This window comes from Leptopilina heterotoma, unplaced genomic scaffold (genome assembly GCF_015476425.1).
Source record: "Leptopilina heterotoma isolate Lh14 unplaced genomic scaffold, ASM1547642v1 Lhet_57, whole genome shotgun sequence".
NCBI lineage: Eukaryota > Metazoa > Arthropoda > Insecta > Hymenoptera > Figitidae > Leptopilina > Leptopilina heterotoma.
In genome coordinates, this window is record NW_025111127.1 from 211,664 (window position 1) to 235,209 (window position 23,546).

General features: G+C 28.9%; 1 protein-coding gene across 4 annotated transcripts in view; it reads right to left on the reverse strand.

The window, feature by feature from the left end:
- The window catches only part of LOC122508796 (uncharacterized threonine-rich GPI-anchored glycoprotein PJ4664.02-like), a 104,559-nt gene that overhangs the window by 4,463 nt on the left and 76,550 nt on the right, over positions 1-23,546 (reverse strand). For all 4 annotated transcript variants that reach the window (XM_043622345.1, XM_043622344.1, XM_043622346.1 and 1 more), the window contains 7 exons: positions 16,202-16,390; positions 16,036-16,116; positions 15,587-15,772; positions 15,248-15,502; positions 14,547-14,618; positions 7,345-8,395; positions 6,845-7,053 (listed from right to left, as the gene is read on the reverse strand). In XM_043622345.1, the coding sequence (XP_043478280.1) occupies positions 6,845-7,053; positions 7,345-8,395; positions 14,547-14,618; positions 15,248-15,502; positions 15,587-15,772; positions 16,036-16,116; positions 16,202-16,390 (2,043 nt within the window). The remainder of the gene's footprint in view (positions 1-6,844; positions 7,054-7,344; positions 8,396-14,546; positions 14,619-15,247; positions 15,503-15,586; positions 15,773-16,035; positions 16,117-16,201; positions 16,391-23,546) is intronic.

Here is a 23,546-nt window from a genome sequence, read left to right on the forward strand (position 1 = left end):
CGAATTGAATTCTTTCTTTTTTAAATCAATTAGTAACATTTTATTAATAAATAAATAATAAATGAATAATATTTAAACAATAAATAATTAGATAAAAAATAAAACTCGTAAATTTCAATCGAATTAAATTCTATCTTTTTTAAATCAATTAGTAATATTTTATGAATAAATAAATAATAAGTTTTTAATAAATAAACAAATAATTTGTCTGCGTAAAATAAAATAAACAAATTAATGTAAATTAAAAAACAGTTCCGAGTAGATTATTTGACTACTTTTTAACTACTCTGATTTGTTCAACAAGCCCTACATTAAATTAAAAAACCTGTTTTAATCATCAAAAAGAATTTAATTAAATCAGATAAATAAAAAAGTAATATATAATGGAAAAGTAACATTTTATTCGTTTACATAAAGCGAAGACCTAGTTCGCAAATCGAGTAATTCTTTATATGAAGAGCGCGCATGCGTAGACTCGACTCGGATAACTTCGTTCAGTCTCGTAACGCGACTGCGCGTCTGGAAGAGTGGATTTGTCAAAGAGGGGGTTCTAAGAGTCTCATTTCTAAATCAGCATTCGTTCGAGCACCCTCAATGTTTGTAGCAAGTAATAATTGTAGAACTAGGTCTTTTTAATAGTCTTTTTCATAGTTTCAGGTTTTATTGCATGTTTTTCAGTGTCATTTTTGTGGTTTAAGGTTTGTTTGTTTGATTTGAGTTTTCTGTTTTTTTAGGTTTAAGTAAATGTAAATAAGTTTCTTTGCGTTTCTTTTTAATTTTTTCCTTAGGTTTGAATTTATAATTTCTTTTTAACTACGAAAAAGACTATTAAAAACACCTAGTTCTACAATTATCACTTGTTACAAACATAGAGGGAGCTCGAACGAATGCTGATTTAAAAATGAGACTCTTAGAAACCCATCTTTGACAAATCTACTCTTCCAGACGCGCAATCGCGTCACGAGACTAAACGAATTTATCCGAGTCGAGTCTACGCATGCGCATTCTTCATATAAAGAATTATTCGATTCGCGAACTAGGTCTTCGCTTTATGTAAACGAATAAAATGTTACTTTTCCATCATATATTACTTTTTTATTTTTCTATTTATCTGATTTATTTTAACTACTTTTTGATGTTTGAAACCGGTTTTTTAATTTAATGTAGGACTTGTTGAACAAATCAGAGTAGTTAAAAAGTAGTCAAATAATCTGCTAGGAACTGTTTTTTAATTTACATTAATTTGTTTATTTTATTTTACACAGACAAATTATTTGTTTATTTATTACTAACTTATTATTTATTTATTTATAAAATATTACTAATTGATTTAAAAAAGAAAGAATTCAATTCGATTGAAATTTACGAGTTTTATTTTTTATTTAATTATTTAATTATTTATTATTTAAATATTATTCATTTATTATTTATTTATTAATAAAATGTTACTAATTGATTTAAAAAAGAAAGAATTTAATTTGTTTGAAATTTACGCGAGTATTAGGTAATTTTGACCGTTACCTTGTACACAGAGCCTTTGCTTCAGTGCGCTTTTTGGCCCTGCGCGCAAAGACAAAAAATACAATATCTCCGAAAGTTTAAGAGTCTCCATCGATTTCTTTATGTCAAAATACTCGTGAAATCCTAAGGAATCAAAATATGGCTATAAGAATAAAATTAAAGATACGCTTATAAACAAAAAATTTGTTTAAACAATATTTTTTAAATTTTTTATTTAAAACAAAAAAAAATTTTTTTGCAATTTTTTTCATTTTAATTGTTTGTAAATAATAAGTAATCCCTAAAAAAATCATTAAAATCCATCCATATGTCTCTGAGATATTGCGTTTTCAAAATTTCAAAAATAAAATTAAAAACCCTGAACAACCACAAATTTTTTAAATTTTCGAAAATCTTTTTTGGGATTTTTATTTGCATATATTCCTTTACAATTTCTCAAAGTTTCACAAAAATCGGAGAACTGAGGGACAACTTTGATTTGTTAGGTATGATTTGACCCAGTTGTAAATGTAGCGAAAATTGATTATAGTTTTCTCAAATTTAATTAGACAAAATCTGACAAATGAAAACATTTTCCACTAAAACCTACTATCCACTGTAGTAATTTTTGGTGAGTAAGTGTGGCTAGCGAGTGCAGTCATATGGCGCCTGCATTTCTATTGGTTGCTAACTTCGTCAATCTCCGTAAATGAGCCGATGCCATCCGATCATTGACAGTGACTATGTTTCGCGTATGTAACATAAATTTGGATATTATCCACAATAATTAAATATAAAGTGAAAAGTAGGTCGTTCGGTATCTCAGAAATTGACCATTATAAATTAATAAACTTTGCATTTATTCCTGTCCCAAGAACTATGTCTTATAATAAATTGTTAAAAGTAAACTGCTTTCTCGTAACTGCTGTAAATTTTCATCATTCAATATATAAGGAAACAAAGATGTATACTTTCAGTGAAATTCGTTGTCGTGCGTGCAGTTGTGTATTAGTGTATTAATTAACCGCGTCTATACATATAAGTGAAATAAACATGTGTGTGTCTTCAAATATTCATCCAACAAATATATAAGTGTGTGTGTGTCTGTGTATGTAAAAATCCTTCCAGTTTACCTCCATTAGTCAAGAATTGACGGGAAACCAGCGACAAAAATCCATATTTTTTCTTTCACTCCTTCTTTCTAGATTCACAAACGACTATAGTAATTTTACGTACACAATACTTCTGAGTTTACTACAGTTGTTTGGAACTATTGGACGAAATAGTAAGAAACTTTGCTAATTTGGTAAACATTTGTCGGATTAGTGACTTACTGTAGAAAATAGTAAAAAATACAAACAGTCTCCTTATTTCCGGTGGTTGCAATGTGAAAATAGTAAATTCTAGTGTGATTTAATACAAAAATTAGTAATCTCGGTCTCTCCGTGTAGGAATAAAAAATATCGTAAGTAACATGGGAATAAAGGCAGCCAATTTGTTTACGATGATTTTTGTGACACGAGTGGAGCTCGAGGGCGCCCTCGACCTCCACTCGTGTCACGAAAATCACCGTAAACAAATGTCTGCCTTTATACCCTTGTTGCTTAATATACTATTTTCAGTGTGTTAAAGTTGTTTTTCATCCCACATGCACAAAAATGGCACTTTTAGATAGCTGACGACAGGAAGTAAAGTCACTCATTTGTTCGACCGTATCAAAATGGCGACCATTTTCTCCCATGTGCAAAAGTGACAGCTGATCCCATGCGTTATTTTTGCCCAAGGGAGAAAACGGCCGCCATTTTCATACAAGTCGAACAAGCGAATGACTTTTACTCCCTGTCGTCTGCTATCTGAAATCGCCACTTTTGTGCATTAGGAATAAAAAATATCGTAAGTAACATAGGAATAAAGGCAGCCAATTTGTTTACGATGATTTTTGTGACACGAGTGGAGGTCAAATGGCTGCCTTTATACACTTCTTGCTTAATATACTAATTTAATAGATTCTTCTGCTTATTATTATTTATATCTTATTTACAGTCATTTTTTGCTAATTTTATTAATTTGTGAAGAAGCTTGACGTTATGGCGGAAAACTGAGTTCGGATTCGAATTTAGCGACCCAAAAAACATACTAAAAAACAGGTTTCAGTCAATACTTTCTTTAAAAAAATTTTGTGGTCCTGTGTTATTGGACCGTTTTTATTTTTTTTTTTTATTTATTTTTATTTTGGTTCTCGATATTGGACAGTTAGAAAACAACTCACTGGAGAGTTTCTTACCTAAAAATATTTGAATTACAGAAACCTTTTCAAATTTTTTATTAAGTCCCAGTGGCACAGGGACGTCTTAAAGACATCTCTTATTGTCGGTCGACATCCGGGGACAATGATGGTAATGTTCCGGATACATCATAAAGACAACTAAAAGACGTCTATAAGACATTCTATGTCTGGTCCAAAAAATGTTCAAATGAGGTTTAAAAGAAATCCAAAAGGACGTTTAAAGTACGTCTTAACGACGCAAAAAAGAAGACTTTTATACACTACCTACCAAAACTGAATGGCCACCCCTATTTATATTGAAGTGTAAAAAGTGAGTACAAAATAAAAAAAATAAAAATGTTCTCTATTTTTTTCATAAAAGCTAATAAAATTATGAAAAAAAGACATCTAATAGAAGATGTTACGTCAAGTTTTCTGTTACAGAGCAATTCCATGGTAAGAGATCATGGAAATTTCCTTCTAGTATGAGATTTAGATGAAACAGTGATATATTGTTCTCTTGAATTCAACTAAAAAAATAGTGAAACTTGTTTGGAAAAATGTTCATAATTAATTTTTTATGGTGGTAGTATATACTTACCTCTAAGTGCTCTGTGAGTTTTAAAATGAAATCTGCATAAAATTCCGAGAAATAAATATAAATGTACAATGCTGTAGGTCAAATTTTTAGTTTTATATGATGCGAAAATGGCTCAATTTCAAGATGTTACAGATGCTTTTTTGTTTCATGTGATTATAGAAATGTGATCCACAGTATTATACATTTTTATTTATTTCTCAAAATTTTATGCAGATTCTATTTTAAAACTCACAGAGCACTTAGAGGTAAGTATATACTACCACCACAAACAAATTAACCAAAAGAAAATTGGAGTTATTTAAAAATCAAAAATAAACATTTCTTTCTTTAATATCAACAAAATATATACCATTGAATACATATATATATTATCAATGCTACCTGGACAAAAAGTCAAAACCAAAAAGTCCTAAGTCAATGAAGTCCAAAAAAAATTTGTTTATGTTGGATTTTTTGGATTGGATTTTATGTCTTGGTCAAAATGTCCAAAGTAAAAAATCAGAAATTAAACAAATTCAAAAAAATAAGCAATGTGAAATTGTCATTTTCATTTATGCATTTGTCTTTTTTTTAATCTTTTGTGAATTTCTCTTGCGTCGTTCACATTCATTTAAAATTTTCAAAATTATAAAGTTAAAAGTCATTTTTATCGTTATATATTCATATTAAATTGTGAAAATTATAAAATATAAAGTTTGAATTTGCAACGTGTTTAAAGCACAATGTCTTTACAAGAATTAGAAATTATTGTGAAAGGTCGAAACACTTATAGACATTTTGAAGGTTTCCTTTATGTTGGATCTTATGCTAGCGAGGTGATGTAAAATATTGGAAGTGCAAAAATAGTAAAACTTGTGCAGCATTCTTAAATGCGTTTACGATCTTACTTGTTAATGAAATATATTTAGCTTAGAAAAATTTTAAAACTGAAATTTTTTTGGAAAATATGTCATTAACACGTCTTTTGAACAAGTGTGCCCACTTAGGGGTTTCCAGATATCTTTCATATCTCTTATTCAACCTGTTGTGGGAAAAACAACACTTGATTTTTAAAAGTATTATACATTATACATTGTAATTTAGTTATAGATTACTGCTACGTTTTTTGTTGAATAACTATTATATCACAGGTGGCTGGAAAAAAAAGTTAACCTACGATGCCTCTTCAAGTGCTTGGTGTCATGTGATTCCTTAACATCTCCTGAGCCGAGAATAACTTGATCCAAAATCGTAGCTGTTCATTTGCGGAAGAATTGTTCTTTTAAGGGGGTTGATTCACAAAGTTACTAAAATATATCGCACCTCCACAATATGCATCATGTACTTTTGAACGGTATACTCTACCGCCATGTACTTTGGTGCCCTAAAAACGAATCTAAAGTCCGTTTTAATTCATCACCTCAGGATTTTTTCCTAACCTCAAGAAATATATTACTTTATTAAGTAATATTAATATATTAATATGTGTCGCACATATTTCTTTAGATATTGAGAGTTGTGGCGTAACTGATTACGATTTTGAAATCTGATTCCAAAGTTCAAGATATCAGTTGTAAAATGAATAACTTTTCTTCAATATTATAGTAGTGTATTTATTAGTAGTATATATTATTCTTTTAATATTATATTAGTGCACTTTTCTTCAAAATATTTGTGAAGCAATTATTTGAAAGGTACGTCTCTTGGAATTATACCTATTTTGAGCACCCAGCAAAAGAATTATGTTAATCCTCTAATTAATAACAGAGGGTTAATCTAAAAAGTCCAATATCAAATCATATTATTATCATTTCCCAATTTTCTTTTCTGAAATTCCCATAAAATTCTCAACAATTGTTTTAAAACTAAGCTATGTGGTTTTCTCAGATTTACTCATTTAAGTGATAAATATTTTCATTTTTCGTTATTTTGAAGTCGTATTACTCCTTTCGATATATTATCTGATTGACGCAGTCCAACAACGCGCATAGTCGGTGCACTGCAGAAGTAAATGTTTAATTTGACTAGTTAAAAGTTCTTATCCCACGTTTTGATCTACACATTTTTTTAGGAAAAAACCTCATCTTTATGAAAACAGTTTTTTTTAAATAAAAATGTCTATTTATTGAAAAAATGAAATTTTATTTGTTAATTGAATTTTTCAAGGTTAAAACTTTTTTTATTTTAATGTTTATACTATTAGAAAGTGCATAAAACAGCTAAAAATCCAGAATAGAAAACTTCTTTTTCTTTTGTTTTAAATAAACTACAAATTTTTCAAATATTCCATGTAAGACAAAAAGTTTAAACTTTGACCCACTCTAGTTTTTACATTTGTTTAAATAAATTAATAATATTTGGTATTTTTAATTTTATCTAATAGGACTACTGTTTGTGTAAACTTTCAACCTGATCCCAAACATTTCAAATTTGTACCCGGATCACTTGACGTGGAATGCCACATTTATATTTACAAAAAGCTATATATATAAACTTACAGCGGAGAAAAGTTGTTCTCTCAGTTGGTTAGGTGGACTGTAAGGTCCGATACCCTCATCTTTGAGCAATGCAGCCAATAATGCAGCATCGCTTTTAACATTTTCTCCCTTAGAAGATGGTTGAACACTCGCCTGACCGTTCAAAATTGCCCTCAAGAATGCTTCATCGTCCTTAGAAACTTCCCCCATTGGAGAAAGGGTCGATGATCCTGAATATTTAATGAATTATTATTATACATTTAGCAAATATTAATTGTTAAAACACTAAATATACTTGATTGTAAATTTCATATTTTACATTTGAAACTAATTAAAGTTGAAATATTTTATTCGAACTGTATATCTCTTTATACGACGATATTGAATGATTCATATTATAAATATTATCCAGAATTAAAATAATTACCTTCTGTTTCAGAATATTATACATATTCATTTCATATTTATGTTTAACAAATTTTCATATTATTAAATTAGAAGCTAATAAGAAATCCACTCACCCATACTTTGAGCTACATTCAAGAGAGACATCAAGAATTTGGCGTCTTCCTCGGGTGAAAAAGTGGAGCTTTGTGTTAATTTTAAATTCCCTTCATTAACTCCAACAGCTGAGCTACTTACAGCTTTCAAGTTTACGCTCGGTTGCTCCTTCGTGACCCTAACATGAGGGGTCACTTGAATAGCATCCTGAGTCGACAAGAGTACTTGACTATTCGAAGCCATATTTTTAGACGTCGGCTCAAACCTTTGGGTACTTGTGACAGGTATCGCAGTCGTTAATGGTCTGACTGGTTTTTTGTTTCGCATGGGTGCCGGTGTTGTTGGAGTTCCGAAAATGTTACCTCCAAAAAGTACCCTCAATAAATTCGATCCAAAACCCCACCGTGGAGCTGCCGTCGTTGTCCTCGGTCGAAAAGGTTTTGTTGTTATTTCCAATTGCCTTGTTGGACTTTTAATAGTTGTTGTTGAAATAGGAATTGTTGTAAATGTTAATCTAGGAATTATAGTAATTTTGCCAGTTGTAGTTGTTGTTCCTGTTGTTGTCGTTAATCTTGGTGTTGTAGGTTTTTCAGTTGTTGTTGTTGTTGTTGTTGTTGTCCTTTGAGTAGTTGTTGTTGTCGTCGTTGTTCGAGGAGTTGTCGTTGTTGTCGTTGTTCGAGGAGTTGTTGTGGTTGTTGTTGTCGTTGTTCGAGGAGTTGATGTTGTTGTTTTTGGAATCGAAGCAGCAGTGGTCTGTTGTTCATAAAGTGATCTTAAACTCGAGCTGACACCCACAATAGAATTAGGAGTTGAAATATGTATTTGATTAGCTGCAATGCCATTTAAAAGTGTTTTCCAGGGATTCACTATCACCGGACTTGTTGATGTAATGGGCTTCCAAGTGGCGGGATTCGACTTCTCAGTCGTTGAGCTTGGATATAGGTCAATTACTACTGGACCATATTCCGGATCAGGATCGGTTTCGATTAGTAGATTAGGGGAAGCATTCGATGGCTGAATTGCTTTTGGTGATCTCGTTGGTCCAGCCTTTCCAAGAGCCAAGGATAATATCTACATATCAAAATAACATTTTAACCATAATCTGTCAAGTATGTCATATACTGCGACATCTGATGATATATAATATATGTATACTAATTTCAAATAAAAAATCTACTTTATCAAATTTTTACATTTATTTTTCGACATTTTCATATTCGCTTGTTCAAATACAGCTATTTGTTGAGCGCTAAGTTTACACAATGCCTGATGGCAAACACTCAGTTAGAATCTCACTCCAATTAATTCTGTGGATATGAACTTGAGTTGCGCATATTGCTCGATATGTAATTTTAAGCAACACAAGAATTACTGAGTTGGTTTTAAACAATTTGTATAAAAGAATGTTAATTAAGCTATAACAATTATCTCTTAAATTAAAAAATAAAAAATATGAATGTAAGAATGTAAGAAAAATTTATTTTTAATGTATTATTCAAAATTTAATTTTTTTTATCTTTGATTTAATTCCGATGAGGATGAATGTATAAAAATAATTGAAAGATTATGATCAACTTTAGCGACTGACGTCACTATCGTTGTAGAGCTCAATGACAATATTGCATAAAATAACAATTGAGCACGAGGTGCAACCAATAACACATCTATGATAGTTCACAATCACCCACAACTCTTAGAAAATTGCGGAAAAAGAACAGTATGAAAAAATTGAATAAAAAAGCAAAATATTTCTTTAATTCGTTTTGAAAATGTGTATTAAATAAAATATTTGTGATAAAATACAACTGATAAAATCATTCAGGAAGGTTTTAAAGGCTTAATAAAATATTTGTGATAAAATAGAACTGATAAAATCATTTAGGAAGGTTTTAAAGGCTTTTAATTCCCCTCTTAATCGAAACACTATTATGCAAGTTGATGCCATGAATAAATAATTGATATACCTTTTGAGACAGACAATTTTTTTTGCATTGATGAATTTCAGTTATATCTAGTTCTTTTATTTCTGAATAATATAACTAGGCGTAATTAGGTTCACAGTTACGACCAGTTTGTGATTTTTAACTCTTTTATATTTGGGCAATTCCACGTGAGATTTAAGTCGACCTCTTAAAATCGGCCAAAAATATTTTTTTTCTATTCTGTATCGAAAAAAACAGATACGTATTTTTTTATTTATATTTAATTGTCCAAATTTTCGAGTTATGAATTTTCGAAATGTTGGACTTTTAATTGTAGACCTATATTCAGTAGCTTATAAGTCCGAAAATATTGAGTTTAGGAAAAAGTTGTCAAAGAATGAAAGTTTAAGTTTTCTTTAGACTTTTAAGAAATGTAAACAAAAAAATTTTTTTTTTAATTTTTTATTAAAAAAAAAAATTTTTTTATAAACAAATTAATTTTTTTTAACTTTGGGTCGGATTTTTTTTTATTTTCTTGTACCTTATAATATAGAGAAGATTTTCCAAAAAGTCCCGAAATGAGCCTGATGTGTTAAATGAGTTTTAAAATATTTTCAAAAATCACTTGCAAGCATCACAGTGGGATTTTTTTTACATTTAACTTTTTAAAACTGTTTACAGCGTAGACCCTTTTATTTAAAACAAAGAACACTCAAATATATTAAAAATTATACGCTGTAGATAGTTTTAAAAAGTTAAATGTAAAAAAAATCCCACTGTGATGCTTGCAAGTGATTTTTGAAAATGTTTTAAAACTCATTTAACACATCAGGCCCATTTCGGGACTTTTTGAAAAATCTTCTATATATTATAAGGTACAAAAAAATAAAAAAAAATCCGGCCCAAAGTTAAAAAAATTAATTTGTTTATAAAAAAAAATTTTTTTCAATAAAAAATTTTAAAAAAAAATTTTTTGATTACATTTCTTCAAAGTCGAAAGAAAACTAAAACTTTCATTCTTTGACAACTTTTTCCTAAACTTAATATTTTCGGACTTATAAGCTACTGAATATAGGTCTACAATTAAAAGTCCAAATTTTCGAAAATTCATAACTCGAAAATTTGGACAATTAAACATAAATAAAAAAATACGTATCTTTTTTTTCGATACAGAATAGAAAAAAAATATTTTTGCCCGATTTTAAGAGGTCGACTTAAATCTCACGTGGAATTGCCCATTTATATATTCAGTGCAAAAAAAACAAGGTCAAATCTTATGATTGAATTTCTTAACTATGGAGATGAAAGGAGATAAAATATTTTGGTCGAAGTTAAAAAATAGGTGGAGTCTATTTTTTAGTCTTGGTAATACATCAATCTTTTTTGATAAAATTGATTTTAATTATTATTTTATCTGATAGAATTGAAAAATTTAATAAAAGTAATTTTTTCCAAGGCAAAAAATTTTTTATTATTCAATAATTTATATTTTCTTCTTTTAATAGAATTGTTTTTCAGAGCATGTGGAACCAGCCAACTTCAATTAATGTATGTATTAATATTTCCACGGAATTTCTTAAAAGATATAAAATAAATTTTGACAAAACCTAAGGAAAATGGTATTTTATTTGTAGACGCATGGGTATCTATCTAGTTCATTTGAGGCTAAAAATGGCTTGAAAATATTATTTTTCATTAAATAAAAATTTTGATATTTTTAGAGAAAAAAAGACAATCGAATACAAATTAACATTAGTGAATAAATTTATATTTTTCTATTGTCAAAAAAATTATTATTTTTTGACAATTTTCGAGAAGAGAAGACAATCGAATACAAATTTTAATGTTTGAATAGAAATAAAGTAATAAATTTATTCATGTTTACATTCTCATCACATGAGAAGGTATTAGTTTTGGTCGAATTTCGACTTTTGCTAATTTTATAAAATCTTCACGTTTTGAGGTGCCCTGAACCAGAAAAACATGGTCCGGCATTTACGTCCGTCTGTAGGTCTGTATGTCCCTGTCTCTATCTGTCTGTAGACACAAAATCTTGTGCGCACGATAACTTTTGAAAAACTTATTGGATCGTTTCTAAATTCAACACACTTAAAGTTGGTCTAAAAATGAAGGCTAAGTTAGTTAGCCAGACATTTTCATTAAAAATTACATAACTACAGTACTTTCAAAATTTTGAAAATTCAATTTTTTCAAATTTCAAAATTTTTAACTTTATATAATTTACATTAGGAAAATACAAACAACTTTTCTCTACAACTCTTTTTCATAAAAACTCAAATTTTTTAAAAAAATTTTTTGGGTCAGACCAGGGGTGCTATTCTGTAACTTCACTTCACATTCACTTCACTTTCACTTCACTTTCACTTCACATTCACTTCACATTCACTTCACTTTCACTTCACATTCACTTCACATTCACTTCACATTCACTTCACATTCACTTCACATTCACTTCACATTCACTTCACATTCACTTCACTTTCACTTCACATTCACTTCACATTCACTTCACATTCACTTCACATTCACTTCACATTCACTTCACATTCACTTCACATTCACTTCAAATTCACTTCACATTCACTTCACATTCTCTCCACATTCACTTCACATTCACTTCACATTCACTCCACATTAACTTCACATTCACTTCACATTCACTTCACTTTTCACTTTCAATGCGAAGTGAATGCGAAGTGAATGTGGAGTGACAGTGAAGTGAATGTGAAGTGAATGTGAAGTGAATGTTGAGTGAAAGTGAAGTGAATGTGAAGTGAATGTGAAGTGAAAGTGAAGTGAATGTGAAGTGAATGTGAAGTGAAAGTGAAGTGAAGTGAAGTGAAAGTGAAGTGAATGTGAAGTGAAGTTACAGAATAGCACCCCAGGTCAACTGTGTTGAAATTTTTTATTGATTTTCTAAAATGTTAAAACTTTTATAAATATCAGTAGTTCACAACAAAACAAAATAACAGTTTTAACCTTTTTTTGAAATTTTTTTTTGCATTGGGAGCGATTACAAATGATGTCACGTTTTTGGGGGATGGGGAGGATCTCTAAAGGCGCACTCACAGCTAGTAGGCAGCATACAAATTTGAATTTACTGTCTCTTTCACTCTAATTGACTTTCTCTCTTACTCCAATTACTGCCTGCGCAGGCAGGCAGAGCTGTGAGTGCTCCATAAGGGTACATTTATACGACCTGCGGTCGGTAGAAAAAAAATTTACTGAAAAAGTCAAAATCGCGTTCACACTTCGCTTTTCCGATTTAACCCAGCGGGCACACTTCTCTTTTTGATAACTTCAAGTTATCGTTTTGAGTAGATGTTAACATTTTAATGCCTTTTAGTTATCGTGTGCCCCTTGGGAATGGAAAAACTGTTTTTAGCGGGAATTTAAAAATTTATATTTTATTAAAATGAATTAACACTGTTTTAAGTAAGAAAAATCAAGTTTTTATTAGATGAATATTGTTTTTTAATGATTTACAATAGGAAGATGAATTTTTTTGATAAATAATCATGTAAATAAATATTAATTAACTTTTGTTTTGAAAAGTTGTAAGCAACGTCACAGCTGTTGTTGATGCGGAATTTTGTGTAAAAAAAAAAATTTGTGTAAAAAAAATCTATTATGAACGTTACTCGTCTAAATTAAACAAAACCAAATAAAGATTTATTAGGGATTTAAATTATCAAACAATAAATTACAACTGCAAACTTTGTTTACAAAAAATTTACTTGCTTTCTGTTGAAAGGTTGTCATACTTTTATAGGTTATGTACACAATTACATCTACTACTTTTCGAAAAATAACTTATACTTATGTATATACAAATAATAAAATGCATATTAAATATCCCCATTAAACATTTTTATTTAAATTATATAAATATTATTTAATAATTTATCATTATACTTACAATTTCACACAAAATTCCGCATCAACAACAGCTGTGACGTTGCTTACAACTTTTCAAAACAAAAGTTAATTAATATTTATTTACATGGTTATTTATCAAGAAAATTTATCTTCCTATTGTAAATCATTAAAAAACAATATTCATCTAATAAAAACTTGATTTTTCTTACTTAAAACAGTGTTAATTCATTTTAATAAAATATAAATTTTTAAATTCCCGCTAGAAACAGTTTTTCCATTATATCGGAAAAGCGAAGTGTAACCCCGACTTTGACTTTTTCGGTAAATTTTTTTCTACCGACCGTCGTATAAATGTACCCTAATAAACGTGACACAATGTATTTTCACATGTGAAATTGCATGACAGGGTGGGAGGGGGGTCTTAAATCCCTAAAAACTGCTTAACATCATTTGTGAACGCTCCCATTAACAAAATATTACAACATTTTAAAAAAAAATTAATAAATCAAAAGCCGTTTACAATAAATTAATGAAACGTACAATAATTACACAAAATTGTCCACTCTTTTAAATGAAAGTATTTGCATGATTGTAAATTTAAAAATGCCATAATTTTAATAACAATTTTATAAACAATTTAAATTATTTATGTGTTCTGCCCTTCCAATTTGCAATCAAACTCATAGGAAGCGTACTCAGTAGTCTCTTCTTGAAGGCAATAGTTTGAACAAATAATTGTTATTTACAAATCACGTACACAGTGAACTTGATACTTGTATTTTTAAAATATTGTGGTTTTTTCAGCGAACCATATTTCTGCGAAGAAAATTAGTAATTAAAAATAATTTCACATTTTTCATCAGCAAGTCTAAAAATTTATATTTAAGTCCTCTTAATCTCGCAATCATCAGGAAACAAAAATATGTGATGAGAATGTAATCCTTAAAGTCGTAGTAACTTTTAAAAAAAGGTTTCATGAAACGTATAATAGGAATTTGTGCGCGAAGCAGGACGACCAATATTTAATTAGTATTCGATTGTCTTTTATTCTTGAAAAATATCAAACTTTTTATTTAATAAAAATAATATTTTCAAGTAAATTGTAGCCTTAAATGAACTAGATACCCATTCGAATGTAAATAAAATACCATTTTCCTTATATTTTGACAAAATTTATTTTATAATTTTTAAGAATAAATATAAGTTCATTAATAAATGACAGCGTATTAATCAAAATTTTAATTGTGTAAAACGGTAAAAAACAATTAAATGTTATTGTTTTCTTTTTTATGTTTTTTCTTTACTTCTACAAGAATGAATATCACGATTATAGATCTAATTAAATATTCAGATATTAATCTTAGTTAGATTAACTAATTTTATTCAAATGTTATTCTCACCTTATCGGCTAAAAGTTTTTCAACTTCAGTTAAAGTCTTTGGAGTTGTTCTTCCAAATCTCTGTGTATTTAACTGAAATAATTATTGTAATTTATGTAATTGAATGAGATTTTTTTGCAAACTTTTAAATATTTATTTGAACAGCATGTGACTGATTAGAAACTCAATGGTAATTTTTTCGACCACTTTTCTCTTTAAATATTTAATAAATTGAGCTGGAATTTTGTATGTCTAAAATATTATAAAAAGAAGGGTAGTGATGTGCAAAAGTTTTAATGATTCTAAAATAAATTATAATAAAACACTTTGAAATCGGTAAAGAAGAGAAATTGATTAGATGTGACCGTGAAAACAGATAATTTTAAAGAAATTAGACTTTTCTAAAAAATTTCAGCTCAATTGAGGGCCTGCATACAATAACAACCGCTGCGCTTGGTTGTAGGGGATAATACCAGCCAGGCAGCAGTGAGAGCCTCTGGGCCGTTCACTGCTACCTGACTGGTACTATCCACTACAACCAAGCGCAGCGGTTGTTATTGTATGCAGGCCCACAATTTATTAAATATTTAAAGAAAAAAGTGGTCTAAAAATTGCCATTGAGAACCTAGCAATCACATGCTGTTAAAAGATTAATTAACAATGCAAAATTTAGTAAGTCATCGAATAAAAGTACAGAAATAAATACCAACAAAACTATTTACCAGAGTATTGAGGAAAGCCAAATCATCATATGTTGTTCCAAACGGATTTTCTTTCACTCCAGATCCATCTAGGGTGTTAACTAATTTTAGATTAGCTGTTGTTGTTGTAATTAGAGGATCATTTGCAAGTGCAGTAGTTGGATTTGTTGGCATCGTTGTTGATGGAGGCGATGTAGATGATATTGTTGAGGAAGTCGAGGAAATTCCCGAAGATTTCGGCGCAAAAATTTGAGCATTTTGTGCATTAGCATCATCCTATGTAACAAGTGTTAACATTAGACTAAAAATTAAAATAATATTTTTAACGGTATGAAGGTGATTAAAAAATGTACAACAAACCAAAATATTTGACGCAACAGAGGCAGAAATGGGCGGAGAATTAGTTGTGATGCCGAAGATTTGATCCAAAGGATCCTTCCAGGCAAAGTTGGGTGCAACGGTAATTATACCTGATCCACTATTTGGTGACAAGTGAAACGATGGCAATTTTCCTGGCGAATTACCGGCACCTTGACTTGATGCAGTCTTACAGAAATGAAAAGCTCTATTAATTACAAAACATATAATTCAAGACAAATTTAAAAAAAGTATTTTCAAAACTGAGCTAATAAACCATAACCGTTGATGTTTCATGTTCCGAAAACTATTATTTCTTTCCATCAAATAATAACTTTCTAAATATCAATAATTCTTTTCGAAAAAATTAAATTATAATTATATTAATTAGTTATTGACTTTAAAATATAACCTGGACTAACAAGTAACAAGAGAATTATATAACGACTTACGGAAACGGAATTAATTTTAACATTAAGAACTTGAGGATTGGAGTTGGGTTGATTATTGATCCAGTAATTAATGAATTTATCCTGAAACGTCATAAAAAAGCAGATGATGTATAGGATTGAACGCAACTCTTAAATCATTGAACTCATTTTTCTCTCCTTGTCTTACCTGTCCAATGTACATGGAGTTGCGTTGACCTCCGGCCTCTCTCGTCCTGGTGGCCTCGTCCCTCTCTCGATCCTGAATAATCCGACCACCCTGCTGACTACCGTTCGAACCTACGACGACATTAGAATTCGAAGAACTCGAACTTGTTGCAGATGGCACTGAACTTGTTGCATTCGGTGCATTTATCACCTGCATATTTAATAAACAAACAAAAACGATTATTTAAAAAAAACTTCATTGTTTAATTTAAACAAAATTATTGAAAGAAATTAGTAGAAAATAAATATAATCTGCTTCTCACAGTATTTGTCTGACATTTAATTAATTTCGATAAAATAGCAAAAAAAACAAAATATAGATTATTTTTCTTTCAATTTTGTATTAAAAATAAAAATGACTTTTAAGAGCAAAATAAAATATTGTGAAAGTATGAAATTTTATTCAAAATATTGTAAACATATCTTAAAACAAAATAGAAAATATTGAAGTAAACATGAATATGTACAAATATCGAAATATGATAAAGTAAAACATACTAACTACATTTTTAGTGCTTTTGTGATTTTATACAATGTGCGATGATGTGTAAAATCTTTTCAATTCTTCAGTTTACGTTCAAACAATTATACGTGTCAAATGTACACATTATCAGGAGGCCTTATTTACAAACAAATCATTTACAAGAAGAAAAATTTACAAGAACATAAAATAGACTAGTTTTGTTTAATAATCAGTGATGAAAAAATCATGTTTCGATATTTTCTATATCTTTAAAGATGAAACATTAAATGTTAAAGGAAAGAAATTTGAGATTCAGGCCCAAAGGTACATAGGTAGGTAAAAGTATTTTTCTCTTAAACTTAGAGAACGAAAAACAGTTGCAAGATTAAAAGCTATATTAAGAAAAGAATATTAATCACTTATTAAAAACAGATAACTAAAAAAATGAGATGAACATACGAAAAATATGAAAGCAATATTAATCTAACAGACAATTATTGAAATGTTTATTAGTACCAATTATTATTTATAATTCTAACAGTTTTATAATAAACGAATAACACAATGGAAAAAAAATTTAAATATCACAGAAGCACAGAGATTATGCTGTTTTCTTGAAAAATGTTGAGTATGTCTTTTAGTGTATAATTTTATGAAGAAATAATATAAAAATAATATATGGCCTCCCTATAGACAAGGACATGCTCTACATTGTCTGCGAATTTAAAATGTAAACGATTTAAAACTTCTTTTTCACTGTGTAGCACAAGAATAAAGAAAAACAAGATGCATTGCATCAACGTATTATAGATGGTATAAAAGATCTAAAAGAGGATGTTAAAAAATAGGTCGATTTTTGCCCCGAACCGAGAAGTAAATTTCAGGTGAATCCTTATACATTTTGAGCCCAGGAATCGAGTAGTAACCTTCATTTCCCCCCATACCCTCGGGAAAGTGGTGAAAATGAGGAAAAACCATGAAAAGTCCAAAAAATAAGAATTAAGTTGGAATAAGAGCAAAAGGGATAAAAACATATAAAATATTTAAAAATATTTTCTGGTCTACAAATAACTGCCACATGCTTGGCTACAGTCGGAAAAGTCGGAAAATTTATAAAAATCCATTGAAAAATGTAAGAAATTTTTTTTAAGTGGTCAGAATCGGTTTAGGGTAGAGTAAAGTTAATTTAAACTAATTACAAAACAATTTTATATCTACAATGATATCTAGACTTTTCTCTTATGTCCGAAGAATATGTGAAAATTTCGGAAAACTCAGGAAAAGTCAAAATAATAAAAATAATCTATTTACGTTGTTTCAGAACTTACAGAAGTAATTCAAATTCATTTCTAAATTATTTTTTTGAACTATGAATAACTGTTGTAAGTTTTAATATTGGCGGAAAAGTCGGAAAATATATGGAAAAATTATGAAAATTGTAACAAATTGAGCTTTGGCAGTCAGAATCAATTTAGAGTTGAATAAAGTTTTCATTTTTCAGTTTTTTCTTCAAATTTTTTTCTAAATTATATCTTGGACTAGAAATAACTGTTGTAGGTTTTTTATTGACGGGAAAGTCGGAAAATCTATGAAAAATTGAAAAAAAAAAATGGTAACCAAAAATTGAGCTTTGGTAGTCAAAAACAGTTTAGAGTTGAACAAAGTTAACTAAATTTAGTTCTAAAATGATTGTAGATCTACCATCTTACCTAGATTTTTCTTAAATATCAGAAAATGTGTGTAAATCGCGGAAAACTCAGGGAAAGTCAAAATTTTGTATTGAATTGATACCTATAGGTATCAATATACAACAGTTCCAGGACAAAAAAATAATTTGAAAATGAATTTGAATAAAATTTGTCATTTCTGAAATAACATCAATACATAATCCGCGATTTTCACACATGTTCCGATATTAAAGAAAAATCTAGATATGATGGTAGATCTAAAATCATTTTAGAACTAAATTCAGTTAACTTTGTTCAACCCTAAACTGTTTTTGACTACCAAAGCTCAATTTTTGGTTACAATTTTTTTTGTTTTAATTTATCCATAGATTTTCCGACTTTCCCGTCAGTAAAAAAAACCAACAACAGTTATTTCTAGTCCAATAAAAAATTTCGAAAAAAATTTGAAGAAAAAACTGAAAGAAGAAAACTTTATTAAACTATAAGTTGATTCTGACTGCCAAAGCTTCCATTGATTTTCCAACTTTCCCGTCAGTAAAAAAACCAACAACAGTTATTTCTAGTCCAAGAAATAATTTAGAAAAAAATTTGAAGAAAAAACTGAAAGATAAAAATTTTATTAAACTATAAATTGATTCGGACTGCCAAAGCTTCCATTGATTTTCCAACTTTCCCGTCAGTAAAAAAACCAACAACAGTTATTTCTAGTCCAAGAAATAATTTAGAAAAAAATTTGAAGAAAAAACTGAAAGATAAAAATTTTATTCAACTATAAATTGATTCGGACTGCCAAAGCTCAATTTGTTACAATTTTCATAATTTTTCCATATATTTTCCGACTATTTCGTCAATATTAAAACTCACAACAGTGAGTGACTAGTTATTCCTAGTCCAAAAAATAATTTAGAAATGAATTTAAATTACTTCTGTCAGTTCTGAAACAACGTAAATAGATTATTTTTATTATTTTGAATTTTCCTGAGTTTTCTGAGATTTACACACATTCTTCAGACATCAGGGAAAAGTCTAGATATCATTGTAGATATAAAATTGTTTTGTAATTAGTTTAAATTAACTTTACTCTACTCTAAACCGATTCTGACCACTTAAAAAGAATTTCTTACATTTTTCAAGGGATTTTCATAAATTTTCCGACTTTTCCAACAGTAGCCAAGTATGTGGCAGTTATTTATAGACCAGAAAATATTTTAAAATATTTTATGATATGTTTTTATCTCTTTTGCTCTTATTCCAACTTAATTCTTATTTTTTGGACTTTTCATGGTTTTTCCTCATTTTCACCACTTTCCCGAGGGTATGGGGGAAATGAAGGTTACTACTCTATTCCTGGGCTCAAAATGTATAAGGATTCACCTGAAATTTACTTCTCGGTTCGGGGCAAAAATCGACCCTTTTTTAACATCCTCCTTTTATAGGGTAGTTGCACCAGTGAAAGAATTGACACCACTAAAATAATAAATTATTTATTTGTCCCGATATTTCACAAAAATAATAACTTTTAGCACTATACAAAAATATTTTTTAGTTCCTTATTTTTTAAAAATATAGTTTATTATAAAAAAATAGTTACAATATGCAATAAAATAACTTATTTTCGAAAATAATTTTTTTATTTTTTAGTGAGTTTACATGACAAATGAACAAAACATAAACAGAAAATAGTTTACAAGTTACTGTATAATTAAATAATACTTCTGGATGCGCAATCAAGAAAATATGTATAATAGTAGGTTATAAAATTGTTTCAGAATATTTGTAACCTTTTTTATAGAATTTTTTTATTTTTAGGCACTTGCATTAAAATAAATTTACCATGTTCTTTCACTGGAAAATACAACTGTTCTTTCACTGGTAAAATAGACGTTTTTCAATATTTGATTAAAATTTTAAATATTATATTTTATTTATAAAATTTGTATCATATGCTTCAAATTCTACAAGAATATCATATTAAAAATTTCAAGATCTTTTTTGCGTCTTTTTCATAAATTTTTTCTAAAACTTAGAGTAAATCAGGGCCAGATTTAAACATAGGCAAACAATGCCACTGTCTATGGGTCCCCACAAGAAATGAGTGGAGTACATCATCTGGAATATTTTCTATAAAAAGTATTGGAAAAAATGTTGTTGACTTTAAAAGAATAAAAAAATGTCATATAATAATTTTAAGTATTAAAACAAATCAGAAAAAACTTCGACTAAAAAAAGAGTTCTTATTAGAATGCCATCGGGTTTAAATTTATCGACATCAGATATCGAATCAATCTCTAGTATATAAAAATAATCGATACGAAATATTTTAAACGCCCGCATAAAGGTTTTAAAGGTCATGTTCTTCATATTAATCAATTCAATAAATTAATCCATCAATTTTTCAAAATTAAAAATGGCCGATCCAATATGGTGGCCAATTTTTCAAAATTGGTGGGATTATTAAAAAAAATTGTTACTAGGGGGTTTATGACGTCTCCGATTACACTGTAAAAAATCAATTTGTTAAATTGAAAACGGGATTATAATAAAATTTAAATTAAGGGGACCGTACACCACTTTTGCGTGTTTTTTCAACATTTATTTTTTTATAGTAAAATGTATCGAAACTCTGGGCTCTTTTCACACATATTAACACACATATTGAGGATTGAGAAAAAAATATTTTTTTATTTCTTCTGCCCTTCATGGCGACAAAATGGAGGCTGAAGTGATTGTCCGGAAAAAACTGATTGACACGATATCTCTGCTTCAAAATGTTGGAAACAAAAAATCCAAAGAATTTCTTAAAATATACGTCAGTGGCTATGGCTAGAACCACAAAAAATGAATTTGAAAAAAAATTAGAGAATGGCGGCGGTTTGAATTTTTTTTACCCCTTTTTCACTCCTGAAACGGTAAAAAAATGGGGTTAAAAATGAATGTAGAATGTTGGTTGTGGTTCATGCCATAGCCACTGACATATATTTTAAGAAATTCTTTGGATTTTTTGTTTCAGACATTTTGAAGCAGAGATATCGTGTCAACAAGTTTTTTCCGGACAATCACTTCAGCCGCCATTTTGTCGCCATGAAGGGCAGAATAAATAAAAAATTATTTTTTTCTTAATCCTCAATATGTGTGTTAATATGTGTGAAAAGAGCCCAGAGTTTCGATACATTATACTATGAAAAAATAAATGTTGAAAAAACACGCAAAAGTGGTGTACGGTCCCCTTACATGCCCCGAACGTAGTAACCTTACTTTCTAATTGTATACAAATATTGTTCGGGATGTTTAATTACTACGTGTATCATAGTAAAATTGCAGACGAAAATATAAATCCGGTGTCAGTTTTTGATAACTAAAAATAGCGGATCCAATATGACTGCCAACTTTGTCGAAAATTGATGAGATTAATTTGTTTCAAATTAATCTCATCAATTTTCGACAAAGTTGGCAGACTTGTTGCTACGTTTTCAATTTTTCGTTTCTCGAATTCGAACGTCGAGTTGTAACCTTAATAATAACACCCCTATTAATCATATTCAGACTAATGTATCAGAGCAAAATGCAGTTAGTCAACTAATGTTGGGCCAAGATGTTAATTTTCATTTAAGAAGTTGCTCTAATTTTAACATAATAATGTGTACACGCAGAAAAAGTAATTTCTATAAATAATTTAATTAAATAAAATCTGTACATATACAAAAATGACGTTTTGTAAACAGGTCCCAGGTGGAAAAGTTAACGTTCGTTAACGTTAGCTAATGCTACTAACGTTAGGCTAACGTTAGTCTAACGACATTTTTTTATCACTAATATCAGATTATAACGTTAGTTAACATTAGTCTAACGTTAGTTAACGTTAGTCTAACGTTAGTAGCATTAGCTAACGTTAACTTTTCCACCTGGGCTGCTACACAAAGTACAGTGTGTGCCTCGTGCGATAGAAGCATTTCAGACAAATTTGATGACAAACTCAATCTCGTCGAAAAACTGCTTCTTACTACACTAGGAATAGAAATTCCTGCTTCTTTTTAAATAAATTTATTTTAAAATGTACCTATAATTAATATATTTAATAAACATTGAATTTAACGATCATTCCGAGTCAGGTGTATAAAATAAAACAACAAATGTTGTTTAACGTTTCGACAGCGCGGCTGCCCTCTTCAGAAACTATAATTTATTTAACAAAAAAAGAAAAATAATTAAAATAAAAATACATTCTTAAAAATATGAAGTTAATAATTATAAACTTATTTTTAAACAATTATTTACCGAAAAAAATTAACAAAATTAGAAAAGGTTCCAAAAGGAACGTCTTTGTCGTTGCGATTACAATTGGACACTGGTAAATAAAATGTATAATTCACGAAGTATAATTTAACTGACGTGAGGTGAATGACCGTGTCAGTAACCAAAATTTAGGAAATGTCAGGGCAAATCAAACAAATTAAGAATATTTCATTTCATTTATAAAATGATTATAGCAATTACTAAGATTTTGTACGTCTTCCTTTTTATTAACCGGATTTTTTTGTAAATTAATATGGATCATTTCCGATATCAAACGTTTTTTGTAGTTTACTTCTTTGTCCAATATGAGAAAATTTTTCCAATCAAATTTATGTTTAAAAAAATCGTTATGAGTAGCAATTACATTAGAAATCGAGTTTTTATGCTCATTAATACGAACACCTACCATTCTTTTTGATTGTCCCACATAACATGCAGAGCAATTTTCACAATTAATTTTATAGACAGTGTTAGTGTTCTCAGATTTTACATTTTTATCTTTGCCTTTTTTAACAAAATTATGATTCATGTTATGATTCTTGCAAGGAATAGATAAAATAGCATAATTATTCAGAAGTGAGGAAGTTTTTTCAAAAATGTTCGGAACATAGGGTAAGAGAACTTTTGGTGATCTTGTGTAAAGTATGACATTTTTGTCAGTAGAACATAGAGAATTAGATTCTATAAAAGAAACACGTGTCATTATATGCTTGTTTATAAAATCTAATGGATAATTATTTTTTAATAAAATTTCTCTCACATATTCTATGTTTTTTGAGTGGAATTATTTGTCAGAGAGTTTTATAGCTCTATCAATTAAGTTAAAAATTATTGCGATTTTTTGAGTCAAAGGATGTTTAGAA